General features: G+C 46.1%; 1 protein-coding gene across 4 annotated transcripts in view; it reads left to right on the plus strand.

Annotated features, from left to right (window-relative positions):
• Positions 1-13,480, plus strand: part of SH2D4B (SH2 domain containing 4B) — an 84,348-nt gene that overhangs the window by 41,500 nt on the left and 29,368 nt on the right. For 3 of the 4 annotated variants that reach the window (XM_049696989.1, XM_033433961.2, XM_033433962.2), the window contains one exon: positions 1,264-1,411. In XM_049696989.1, coding sequence (XP_049552946.1) covers positions 1,264-1,411 — 148 coding nt within the window. Of the gene's footprint in view, positions 1-1,263; positions 1,412-2,122; positions 2,200-13,480 lie in introns of all 4 variants that reach the window. The other variant, XM_049696988.1, reaches the window with a different exon arrangement.

A 13,480-nucleotide genomic window follows, 5' to 3' on the forward strand; every position in this document is an offset into this window, starting at 1 on the left:
GGAGACCTAGATGGCAGCCAGCTGAGATGGGGAAGGAGAGGTGCATCTAGGGGGTGGGCGTCCCTTGGAAAAGATCACTGCTGTATTGCCTGTTATAAAAAAAGCACTTGGTTAAACACAGAGAAAGATTTACTGCAGATCTTAGAGAAGTTTGGCAAAAATTCAACACTCTACTTCAAGATAAAGCAACTAGTAACTCAGGAAAGAAAATTATTCGAAAGAAAAAAATCATCACACTGCCATGTTGTACTGAATTTCACATGCCATTAATTGTAAAATCTATGATTATTTTAAGAAGAAAGAAAAAAACTGTTGGCTATGAAAAAGGCAAGTAGTAAGTTGTAAGACATACATACTTTAGAGATATTAGAAAGTTAAAAAATGTAATTCTTAGAATTGGTGGAAATAGCACCCTATTTGGCGTTACAGTGAACTATATTTAGTTCTGCACCCATCTTTGATTTAACCACAAATTGTGATGTAAATCTATTGTGAGGGTAAAGGAGAGGAAAAGTATGGGTATGAACTTGTGTGGGAAATATAAGTGCTAAATACTCATGTACCAGAAAAGAAAGGTAGTAGTTAATGTCTAGAGTTGGTAAATCAAGAATTAGCAGCATTATTCAGACACGGGTGTAACCACACGCAGGAAAGCTAAAATAATCGAGGATGGTGACCTCTGGGCAGTAGATGAGGGCGGGGTAGGTTGGGGTGAAGTGGATTGGAGAATTGATGTTTTTTTTACAACACGCCTTTTGGCATATAATGCATGATTGACATGTATGTGCATGTTGCTTTGATTAAACAAAGGTAGAGGAAAATACACACACGGCCTTTTTGGAGCTTGAAAGCAGGACAATAATTGGAGATTTGGGGCCCCCAAACCTGCTCTCTCTCTGAAATATCTTCGCTGAAAATAAGGTTAAGATATAATCATATCCTGCTTAACTGGCCTCCAGGAAGACCAGGGGCCCCTCCCCATGCCTCCCCTCCCCTCTTCCCCCAGAATGGAAGTGTGACCAAGGGTGGCCCAAAGTCCTCTTACTATTGCAGAAAGCTTTAGAGTCTACAAATCGTTCACATATTTCAGGCCACTTGATCCTTACCATGGCCTGAGTGGGTGTAAGTATCACCGTTTCATGTGCGTAGAGACAGAGCCTGGAGGGGCACCACTGGCCCACCTCTTCCCGTGACAGCTCAGCCCTTCCCTGCCCGTGCCCTGTTACCGTCACCTAACGTCATCCTGTCCCCTTGGTATCTTAGAGGAAAGAGGAAGAGGAGAGGAAGCGAGGAGAAGAGCAGATTCGCCTCCAGGAAGAGCAGAGGGCGAAGGAACTCTACTGGACCCTGAAGCAGGCCCAGCTGCAGAGCCACCCCAGTGAGAAAGAGGAACGCGAGTGGGAAGAACAGCGTGAGTAGAGCTTGTCTCTTGGGGACTGGGGGGCCGGCCTGCCTTCTTCACCCACTCTCCTCCCACCTGTCTATTTGCTCAGTCATCATTCCAGTTCACTCAATCAGCCCAGAAGCCTTTGCCTGGGGTCAACCATGTGTGTGGTCCTGCTAAGGACCCAGGGGGTAAGGGCTCCATCCTCAAGGAACTTACTTGCCTGTTGGGGAGGTTTCTTATACTAAAGAATAAAACCCTACATTTACTGAGTTACCAATATTTTTCTGACTCTGTGCTAAGCCCTGGGGATCCAGAGATGAGGGATCACGGTCCTTATCTTGGGGGAACTCACTGGCCAGACAGGAGATAGACGCACAGGCTAAGGGCTTTGAGGGAAAGTGCACACGTTCTGTTGGAGCACATGGTGGCTATCCTGGTGCTGTTCCAGTTGAGTTATGAAGTGAGGCTTGATGGCGGTGTAGGGGTAACAGACAAAGAAGCTGGAGAGGGCCCTTGGGAAGGAGTACCCAGAATATGACAAAGAAATGTGGTGTGCTTAGGAATTAGAGATGTATGGGGTGACTCTTAAACTTGGAGAGTGTCAGGGGTGGTAAGAAGTTAGGTGGGAAAGAGAGGGTGGAGCCAGGTTTGAAGGGTGGTGTTTTAATATGTTCTTGAGATTCGCTTTAATCAGGTATGGTTAGACATTCAGACATGGAAATGACTGTCTTGCAGGAAGAAGTTTTTCCTCACAGATTCCTAGACATGGAGAGCATGGCATGCCGGGCAGGGCCACATGGGGAAGCACGAGGGTGAGTCAGGAGACAGAGGGAGCAAGGGGAAAAAGTGGGCAAGAGCCTTCACTGTGGTTTCTTTGGAAAAGGTAAGGTAGGGCAGGGTAAACAGGCTTAGGACTGGCTAGTATGAATAATTTCAGCAGGCTCTGGGGTCCAGGGGCTGCCTCTAGTTCTCTGATACCTGGCCCTGGGGCGATTATGGCAGATGGATAGATTGTAGAGTGTAAGAACTAGATAAAAGAGATGGTTGGAAGGTGGGCTTTGCATTGGTTAGTTTGCATTTGAAAGGCACACTTGCGGGTGAGTCCTTTACTAGAATTGGCTAGCTCTTGGAGGGGCAGTCTCTGAAGGATCGGCAAGGCCCCAGATGTCAAAACTTCGAAAAATACAGAAAATAAAAAGGCATGATTAATATGGGTGGACACTGGAAGCTTCTAAAGGTGAGTGACATGCTTCAGGCTGGGTTTGGGAGTGAGAGGAACTCGGGCCACAGCAGGGAGAGCAGAGATGTGAGGTGCCTTCTGCTGGCCAGCATTCTGGTCCTCAGCACTTCTTAGTCACCTGCCAGATTCATTAAACAGACTTAAAAAAATTGAGATGTAATTCACGTACCATTAAATACGTCCTTTAAAAGTGCTCAATCCAGTGGTTTCTAGTAGACTCACAAAGTTGTGCAACCATCACCACTATCTAATTCTAGAATATTTTCATCACCAGAGAAGGAAACTCTGCCCACTGGCTGTTACTTCCCCCGCCACCACACCCCTGGAAACCATTAATCTAATTTCTGTCCCTATGGACTTGCCCGTGATGGACGTTTCATATAAATAGAATCATACATTATGTGACCTTTTGTGTCTGACTTCTTTCATTTAGCATGTTTTCAAGGTCCATCCACATTGTAGCCTGGATCAGTCATTCATTCTTTTTTATGACTGAATAAAATTCTCATGTGTGCATACACCACATTTCTGTTTATCCATTTAGCAGTTGATGGACATTTGGGTTGTTTCCACTTTTTGGCTATTATAGGTGATGTTGCTCTGAGTATTTGTGTATGTTTTTGTGTGAACATATATTTTCATTTCTCTTGGATATATATCCAGGAGTGGAATTTCTGGGTCATAGGATAACTCTATGTTTAACATTTTGAGAAACTGTCATACTGTTTTCCAAAGTGACTGTACCATTTTACATTTCTGCAAGCAATGTGTGAGTGTTCCAAGTTCTTCATATCCTTGTCAGCACTTGTTTTTCGTGGTGTTTTGCTTTATAGCCATCCTAATGGGTAGGAAGTGCTACCTCATCGTGATTTTGATTTGCAGCTACCTAACAACTGCCACAAAAATACTGAGGATCATAAGAAACTATTATGAACAATTATATTCCAACAAATTAGATAACCTAGAAGAAATGAATAACTTTCTAGAAACATACAACCTACCAAGACCGAATCATGAAGAAATAGAAAATCTGAACCGTCCAGTTACTAATAAGAATATTGAATCATGAAGTTATATATGGATATTCAACTTCACAGGGGTCGGTGCCGCTGACCCCGCATTATTCATGGGTCAACAGTATTTCTTTTGACATTATAGAGGTAAGCTTTTTTGTAAAGTCTCTTTGCTTCTACTGAGAGTTTTGAGGAAAACTGGAAGGAAAAATTAATATCAGTCCCCAAATAGAAGATACCATGCCTGTTCAAAAGCAGGTTTTTCTACACAGCAGGAACCAGGAGATAACTGTGGGTGGCAGCCTTGGTGTAGAGGTGTCCTGTCTTCATGAATGAAATTACTTGCCAGGTTTAGGTGCTGCAAGGCATCGATTGGCTCCCTGTTTTGGTATGAACTCATGGCAAACTGTAGCGTTTGGGAGTTCAGGGGCCTGCCGATCTCTCAAAGGATGACCGTGACGTCTACTATTGGAAAGGTCAAGCAACATTTTGATTTTGATCTTGAATGTCCAGTCTCATGGGTTGGAATTTGGCCGATTGGAATTAGGCATATACGGTCTTGGTTTTTGCATGGGAATTCTTGTAATGCTTATAAATGAAAATGAAATCATTCAACCATCTTAAGTCAAACAAAAATAATAATAATAAAAGAAACATACTGGCCTTAGAAAAAAACAAAAAAAGAATGTTGACTCAGTCATAAAAAATCTGCCAACAGAGAAAAGTCCAGGAGCAGATGGCTTCACTGATGAATTCTACTGAACATTTAAAAAAGAATTAATACAAGTCTTTCTCAAAATATTCCAAAAAATTGAAGAGGAGGGAACACTTCCAAACTCATTTTAGGAGGCCAGCATCATCTCATACCAAAGGCAGATAGAGACAATACAAGCAAAGAAAATTACAAGCCAGTACCCTTGATAAACATAGATGCAAGAATCCTGTAATATTTTGCTACAGAATATTTGTACATTTGGAAAGGCCTCCTGGAGGAAATGGCATTTGGTTTGGGAAATGTGGGGAGGTAAATAAGGCGGGCAAGGGCATCGCAGCCGAGGGAACAGTTCTGAGCAAAAGCAAGGTCATAACGTGCATAGAACACGACACATGCTTTGATGTGGTTGCAGCCTGGGGTTCATGGTGGGTAATGTTGGAAATGAGGCCAGAAAGATAAGATGGGCAAGAGCGAACGAAGCATTCATTTGTTTAAATTTGGAATGGATGAAGAGATGGGTGAAAAAAGAAGGCAGGACAAAATTTATACTGAAAAAAATAGTGAACAATCACAGAGTGAAGTCACACGAGGCTACTGTGGTCTGGGGAAGGAGCAATGGGCTGGGAGCCCGGTCCTAGCTCTGCCACTTCCTGGTGTGTGACCTCGAGCAAGTTCTCGCTCTGCTCCGTTTCTCAGTTTCTTCATTTGTGAGCTGAGGGTAATCACGGAGAGCTGAGGGTGAAATGAGAGGGAGGAAGCACAGGTGCTCTCTAAGTTGTGAAGGGCTGTCACTCACGAAGTGTCCCTCTTTGTTGTAGCTACACAATGAGATGGAAAGTTATGGGCTGGGCTGGTGTTTCATTGGTGATGGAGGATGGAAATCATTTGGCCCCAGTGCTGCCTGATTGCTAATTAATGTACTGTGTGGCAACCGAAAATGGAAAAACCTACCCTGAACAGAGAAAAGATGTGATCATTCAGGCCCATGATTTGGGTTCCTCATTTTATGCTTTCTTAAAGAATGATGAGCTAAACTCTGGAGGCTGTCATTCAAATCCAGCAAAGCCATTCTGCACTCAATTAACTTAATATGAAAGATATAGTGGGCCATTAATCTACTGGGAGCAGCAGTTTTCGATAAAACACCTAAATTAAATTCTCCAAGTTAGAAAAAAAGGGAATTGTTCCCTTTAATATCACTTGAATACAGAGTTAGTTATTCAGTTCTAACAGCGGAGCAGGCTCTGGCTTCTGAGAAGCTCTGAATATATCAGGCAGAAATTCACTTAATAATTTCTCAACTGTGAATTTGGAAGAGTGCGAGTTAGATAACCTTTAGTCATCCAGAGATTTAGAGATGAGCCGGCCTGACTTGGTTAACGGTATCATTTACAAAAATTGGAGCTGTGTGACTGTTCACTCCTCCCCTCCCTCTTTGAGCTGTGTGATCCTGGTTGTGGGCCCCCCCTACCCATAACTAGCACTCTAGTGTCGCACGCCTTGTGGGGTTTCGGTCAGAGCTGAGAAAATATGTGCTCGGGCCCAGTAGGGAGTCCAGTTATGCTGGTTCTGTTCTCTTCGCTCATAAAAGGGCATGTGCTCTGGAGTCTGGGTTTAAAGTCAGTGATTCTAAAATGCTGTGCGCTTGAGACAGGCAGAGCTTGAAGGGGCCTGTGGAGATGGGGTGTGGGTCTGCCGACGGGGTGGGCAGAGAAGAGTTTTGGGCTTGAAGGAAAGCTGAAGGATAGCACGGAAGGATTTTTTTTCTCTCTGCTGACGGGATGGGAAATTGTGTAGTTGCTCCTTGGACGTAAGTTTGAACTGATCCCCAAACTCCAGGTGCCATATATTTTTGGCTTTACAGCTCAGAATGATGCCAGCGTGAGTCCCCACGTGCCTGATTCATGTCCTGCTTAGGGTTCTCTCCCCTCTTGAACTACTCAGGAATCCCTGGGCGCTTTATATTGTCCCCAAAGTGAAGTCTTTCGGAGCGTCACGCTGGCATGGGGAGCGCTCTGGTCTTAAGGAACCCCTGAAGTTCCTCCTGGTGGCCACAGGGGGTCACTGTTGGCAGCAATCAGGATTGCAAGCAGAACAAGGATGGTTGACAGGTGATCTCAGAAGCCTCGGGGTGCAGGTAGAGACAGCCCCTTACTTTGGCCTTGTTTAGCTGTTGGTGAGCCTCACTGGGTTTCCCCGGGGCTCATCAGAGCTCACTGTCTTGGCACCAAACACGTCCTCTCCCCAGGTGACGGCTGCTCCAGCAGGTTGAGTCACCAGAGGCCTGTATGTATATCCTTCAGCATCCGGACCACCTGTTTCCCTTCTCCCAGGGGTCAGGAAACGTACCCTTCTCACGAACTTTCATTTTTCCCATTTCCCTGACAAGAGCTCCTGACTCTACCCAGCCCCCATTCTTACAGCACTTCCCCACCTTTTGTGCCTTAATGGGGCTGGACCCATCCTGAAGGTGGTATTCCAGTCCCCTTATCTCACAGTCAACATGATCATAACAACAACAATAGATAATATTTAATGAACCTCCTCCATTTGCCCGAAACTGTCCAAGCCCCATCTATGTACAATCTCATTGATGTCTCAAAGTAACCCTACGAGGCCCTCATTTTACAGATGAGGAAATAAAGTGTAGGTATAGTAATTCAAGTTGTCCAAGGTTCCCATGAAGCAGAAAATGGAGCAGAATTTAAACACATCTACACACATACACAATTTAAATCTTTATTGGTGCCTTTTCCTGTATATAGGATTAGTCACTAATTTTCAGAGACATTGTGCTATTCACCCAAGGGGTTACTACAAATTGATGTTGCTTTGAAGCGTTTGGTTTCTCGGCAGGCTGTAACTGGCTCATCTGAATTCTATTCAGCACTGAGTCTTTTCGATCTGGGCAGAGGTAGGGAGAACCATGGGCAAGTGCTCTAGAGACGGGTCTCATGAAGAGCAACAGTTAATGATCTTCCAGAACCTTGTGGCCCCTGAACCTTCCCCCCTGAATCCCATAGGCACCTCTCACTCCACACATCCAAAACTCCATCCTCCTCTTCCCCCACCTGCCTCATCACCTGACTGTCAGGGGCAGAAACTTGGCTGTCATTCCGGTCTCTCTTTTTTGCTCACTACCAATCCCCAAACCACCAGGTTGTAAAGATTTGACCTCCTCAATATTCTCTGAATTTACTCCCCTCCTTCCCATTGTCCTGACATTAACCCCATTGCTCTTTACCTAGGTTTCTGGTTTCCAAACCTCTATTCTTGTTCCTGTCAGATTCATTTCCAACACCATAGCCAAGTCAGTCTTTGAAAAGTGCAAACGGGCATCCTGCTCTCCTGCTCAAAGCCTTTCAGTGGCGTCCATCACCCTTTGGTAAAGCACTAAAATTAATTAGCCGGTATTTATTGGTCTCCTAAATGGCCTTTTCTGTTTCTGCATCTTCACCTCTTGTCCCCTCCCCACAGGAGCTTCCCCCCAGCCATTCTAAGAGGGATGCTCCAACTCCCTCTTGCCTCTGGGCCTCTGCCCCTGAGCTTCCTCTGCCTAGGATAGCCTCTCCTTGGCCTCTCTTTGTTGAATCCTGTGTGTCCACCAGGTATCAGCTTAGATGTCCTTCTCCAGAGGATTTCTCTGCCTGGATGAGGTGCCCCCTCTCCGGGGCCCCGCGGCACCCTGTGCACACCCCACACAGCTCCATTCACCATTTGCTGGCATGTTTCCTCTCCCAGGCAGTAAGCTCTCCAAGGGCGTGGACTGTGTCTTGCTGGTTGCTCTATCCACATCCCCTAGCCAGGCAGCCAGCTGATATGGTGACCTTGTGAAAATTAGAAAAAGGCACTGATTCTATAAGACGCTACACTGCCATCTACCAGGAAATTGTTACATCTGTACATATCAATGATGGTCATGGGCGACAGCACCCCCTGGAGTTGTGCAATGCACAGCTCGGGCCTGCACAGCATGGAGCTGGCACAGGGAGGCACTATACACACGTGCTGAATAAGTGTGTTTTTAGTGCCCGAATGTGTTATTTAAAGTGTTAAAAACCCTGCCTCTTGCAATGACTAGCCTGGCCATATCTCTGGAGCTATGCAGCTGCTCCCAGAGATGCTGCCAAGAGGAAACCCAACTCCTGCTGTTTCTCTTCAGCATTGGAGAACTGAGCAGGAGCCTGGGGCACAGGCAAGGACGTGATTCCAGAGCAGCCTGGCCGTTCTGGCAGCCCTTGGACGAAGCGGGGGGTGGTCTCTATTTTCCATGGAGGGAAAACTAAGACCCAGAGAGATGAAAACTTGTCCTGGGCTAGATAGAGAGGAGCAAAGTCAAGCAGAATGCTCAGCTGTCTCCCCACCCCCGAGCCTGGGACAGCTGAAACTCCCACTCTGGCATGGGTGTGGCTGGACTCCCCAGACTGTGGGACTTGGTTTCTTTTGCGCAGCAGGGCTGCAGGCCAGGCAGTCCTGGAGGGTGGTGTCTTAGCTCTGGGAGGTGGTCCCACGCTGGGCAGATGTGGGTGCATCCTCGTGCTAGGAGAGCAGAGATGGAAGGGATCTTTCCCCCTGATCTGCAGGTGAGAGAACGGAGGGATGGCAGCAGGGACACAGCTGGGGACATTTCTAGCTAATGGTGACACCCTGCTGTGCTCTGGCCTCTTCATTCTCAGCCTGGTGCTCCCCAAGCCAGAATGTCCTTTTGTTTTTTTCATTTTAATTGTGGTAGGGGACTTCCCTGGTGGTCCAGTGGTTAAGATTCCGTGCTCCCAATGCAGGGGCGCAGGTTTGATCCCTGGTCAGGGAACTAAGATCCTGCATCCTGTACGGCACGGCCCTCCCCCCACCCCAAAAAGGTAAAAAAACCCAAATAAATTGTGGTAAAATATACAACTTAAAATTACCCATTTTTAGGTGTGTAGTTCAGTGGCATTCATAGTGTTGTGCTACCATGACCACCACCCACCTCCAACGTTGGTTATCTTCCCACACTGAAACTCTGTCCCCATTAAACTAAAACTCATTTCACCCTTCCTGTAGCCCCTGGCAGCCGCCACTTTCTACTCTGTGAATTTAACTACTCTAAGTGCAATAAGTGGAGTGTAAGTGAAATCATACAACGTTTGTCCTTTTGTGGCTGGCTTATTCACTTAGCATAATGTCTTTAAGATTCATCCATGTTGTAGAATGTGTCAGAATTTCCTCCTTTTTTGAAGGCTGGATACTGTTACTTGTATGTGTATCCTATATTTTCTTTATTTATCCATCGATGGACATTAGGGTTATTTCCACCTTTTGGCTATTGTTAATCATGCTGTTATGAACATGGCTGTACAAATATTTGTTTGAATTCCTGCTTTCAATTCTTTTGGGTATATATCCAGAATTGGCATTGCTGGATCATATGGTAATTGTATGTTTAATTTTTTATGGAATTGCTGTACTATTTTCCACAGCAGCTGCACCATTTCACATTCCCACCAACAATGCATAAGGGTTCCAATTTCTCCATGTCCTTGCCAATACTTGCTATTTTCATCTTTTTTTTATATTTAAAAATTAAAAAAATAATAGCTATCCAAATAGGTGTGAAGAGGAATCTTATTGTGGTTGGTCCATTTTTTCAGTCTCTAAATTCAGCTTTTCTTCTGGTCCTCAGTGTTTTCATGCTGCTCAGCTGTCTTTATGTATTTCTGAGAGATGAGATGGAGAAAGGAGACCCTGGAACCTACCTTAGAAGTGGAAATGGCCATGGCCCCCCTTTGTTCTGCATGCAGTGCAGGCCCTGGGAACTTGGGCCATGGGAGGAAGCCGGTGACTCGGTTGGGGCCCTCGTCTCTGCAGTGCGTCCTCCGGGGACAAGGACTGTCCGATACTTGCTGCTTCAGGGCACAGATGCTTATGGTTGTTTTCAATCGGATAGAAGAAAAAACTTCAAATTCTGGCTGAGGGTTTCCATGGCAGAGTCATATGATACGGTTCGAATCTATCCCGGATTCAGAGAAGGAACAGAAGCAACCTTTTAAGATTTCAAAGCTGAATTTAGGGTAAGCTGGGAGTACCTGGCAGTCCAGTGGTTAGGACTCGGCACTTTCACTGCTGTGGCCCCGGGTTCAATCCCTGGTCGGGGAACTAAGATCTCGCACTGCTTGTAAACAGACCCAGATTTCATGTGACCGAGCATCAAGGGTGCCCCCTCCTGGACTGGCCAAGAATTGTTTATGGCTACATTTTGAACATGGCAATGCCAGGGCTAATGAAAATAAAAGTTTTAGCTAACGCTTATCATGGTGCTTAAAAGGTACCTGACACAGGTCTAAGTGGTTTATATTATTAGCTCTCTTAACAACTCATAACAACTTTATGAGGTAGGGACTCTTATTATGTCCATTTTACTTTTGAGGAAACGGAGGCCCAGGGTGATTAAGTAACTTGTCCAGTGTCACACAGCTGGTAAATGAAGTTGAGATCTGAACCCAGGCAGCTAGGTTCCAGAATCAGGCTTTGGGAAATTTGAAGAAAGGATCAAGTTCAGAGGCCTGATTTAGTAAGACATTGCTTTAAAAAAAGTACTTCATAGTTTATAGAATTTTATATTTCATTGAATCTTCATAGTAACTCAGTGTGGCAGACATTCATGTCATTCTCATTTTGACAGAGGTGTAAAGTGAGGCCTAGAGGCATAGAGCTTTCTTAAGAAAGCTGGCATGGGGTGTTGGTGAGGATGGGAGAAGAGGGAACCCTGTGCACTGTTGGTGGGAATATCAAATGGTGCAGCCGCTATGGCGAACAGTATGGAGGTTCCTCAAAAAATTAAACATAAAGCTCCCATATGACCCAGCAATCCCCCTTCTGGGTATATTTCCAAAGGAAATGAAATCAGGCTATTAAAGAGATATCTGTACTCCCGTGTTTATTGCAACATTATTCACAATAGCCAAGCTATAGAAACAACATGAACATCTGTCAACGGATGATTGGATAAAGACCACGGGAATGAAGGAAATCCTGCCGTTTGCAACAACAGACATGGACCTTCAGGGCATTATGCTAACTGAAAAAAGTCAGACAGAGAAAAATACTACACGATATCACCTATACGTGAAATCTAAAAAAGCCGAACTTGTAGAAACAGAGAGTAGAATGGTGGTTACCAGGGGCCGGGGGTGGGGGGGTATGAAGGGGGAGGTGGGGGGGAGTTAGGGAGATGTTGGTCAAAGGGTACAAACTTGCAGTTAGAAGATGAATAAATTCTGGGGATCTAATGCACAGCCTAGGGATTACAGTCAACAATATGTTATATGCTTCAAAGTTGCCGAGACTAGATCTTTTTTTTTTTTTTGCGATACGCGGGCCTCTCACTGTTGTGGCTTCTCCCGTTGCGGAGCACAGGCTCCGGACGCGCAGGCTCAGCGGCCATGGCTCACGGGCCCAGCCGCTCCGCGGCATGTGGGATCTTCCCGGACTGGGGCACAAACCCGTGTCCCCTGCATCGGCAGGCGGACTCTCAACCACTGCGCCACCAGAGAAGCCCCGAGACTAGATCTTAAGTGTTCTCACCACACAAAATTAACTATGGAACCTGACGGAGGTGTTAGCTAATGCTATGGTGGTAATCATTTTGTAATATTTTAAGTGTATCACATCAGCACATAGTACACCTTAAGCTTACATATGTCAATTATGTCTCTAAAAAAGAACACGAGAAAAGAAAACGACCCAAGAGAGCCCTCTCGGAGCTGCTGTTAACCTGTCTGACTCCACATCGGCCCCTGGGCGGCAGGGCTGGCTTCCTGTTGCAGCCTCAGCTGCATCCTCACCTCCAAGTGCCCTCCAGGCCTCTGCCTGGGCATCACGGTTGGTCTGAGTCGGTGGACACAGCTGCACAGGGGAGAGTTCGCAGAATGGTGGGGAGCTTGGTGGCGCCTGAACACAGAGTGTGGGCAGGAGCTCAGAGGCCCACTGGGCCGGGAAAGAAAGTGGGGCGGGCAGGATGCTCCTTAGGGGCCAAGGGGTTTGCCCTTTGTCCTGTGTGCGTTGGGAGCCACTGAAGGCTTCTGAGGCAGACAGTGGCAAAACTAGAGCTGGGTTTTAGGAGGCTGTAGTCCCTCTGTGACCCACAGCTTGTGCACTCTCCTAGCCAAGTTCCAAAAATCTGTCTTCGTAGTTTGCATGTGACTTCCTTCTGTCACTGAGTGTGACTGTCTCTCAGGGGCTGTCAACACTCAAAGGTCACTGGCCCTTAGAGGGCACAAACTTCTATGTTTAGTTTGTAGTCTAGTGACCGCAAAGCCTGTGCTGGGAAACCTGGCCTTGTTTGAGCCTGTGGTAGCAGGCACTATGGTGTTCTTAGTACCTAGAGTGGAAATATAGGGTTTTTTTCCCCCCTGGGGTGGATTCCTCCTTCTTTTTCTGGAAGAACTCCTATTGACCTTTCCAGACCCAGTGGAATGCTCCATCTCCTTTGGTGGCTCCTGGCTTCCTCATAGAATGTGAGTGCTGCCGCCCCTAAACTCTGACAGTACTTGATCAGTCCCTGTTCTCCTTGTGCTAGAGATATTTATTTGTCTGATTTTCCCAGCTAGGCTCTGAGTGCCTTGAGGGAAGCGTCTGGTCTTTGCTGTCTCTATATCCAGTTCAGGGCCTGGCAGAGTTAAGTACTTAATTGGGCACAGTCATCCAAGCATATTATCACCTGCTGACTGATACATATGTATTCTAGGCACTAGAATGCATCAGTGAATAGACCAAAGAAAATTCCTCTCCTGCCCTGGAGCTCTCAGCTTATTAGCTCCTCTGCATGTGACTTCCACATCCATAAATACCTTCTGAGGGACAGACTTCCTGCTGCCTTCCTCAGATCTGGGGGATGTTATGTTTCGAGGGTGGACTTTGACAACTTGAGAAGGAGAAGCGCTTTCTTTCAGCATGAGGGCCATGTGCCTTGTATCCTCCAAATGCTAACAGAACACAGTTCTCTGACTGGTAGGTTGTAGGTGCTCGCTGCACAGGTATTGGATGGAGATTGGAGTAGAATTAGACTGTGGGTAAGATTTTACTCCCGGGGGGAGGGTGACCTGCTTGGGCCAGGGCAATCCCAGGTCTTGCACAACGAGAAGGAC

This window comes from Orcinus orca, chromosome 14 (assembly GCF_937001465.1).
Source record: "Orcinus orca chromosome 14, mOrcOrc1.1, whole genome shotgun sequence".
In the NCBI taxonomy this organism is placed as follows: Eukaryota; Metazoa; Chordata; class Mammalia; order Artiodactyla; family Delphinidae; genus Orcinus; species Orcinus orca.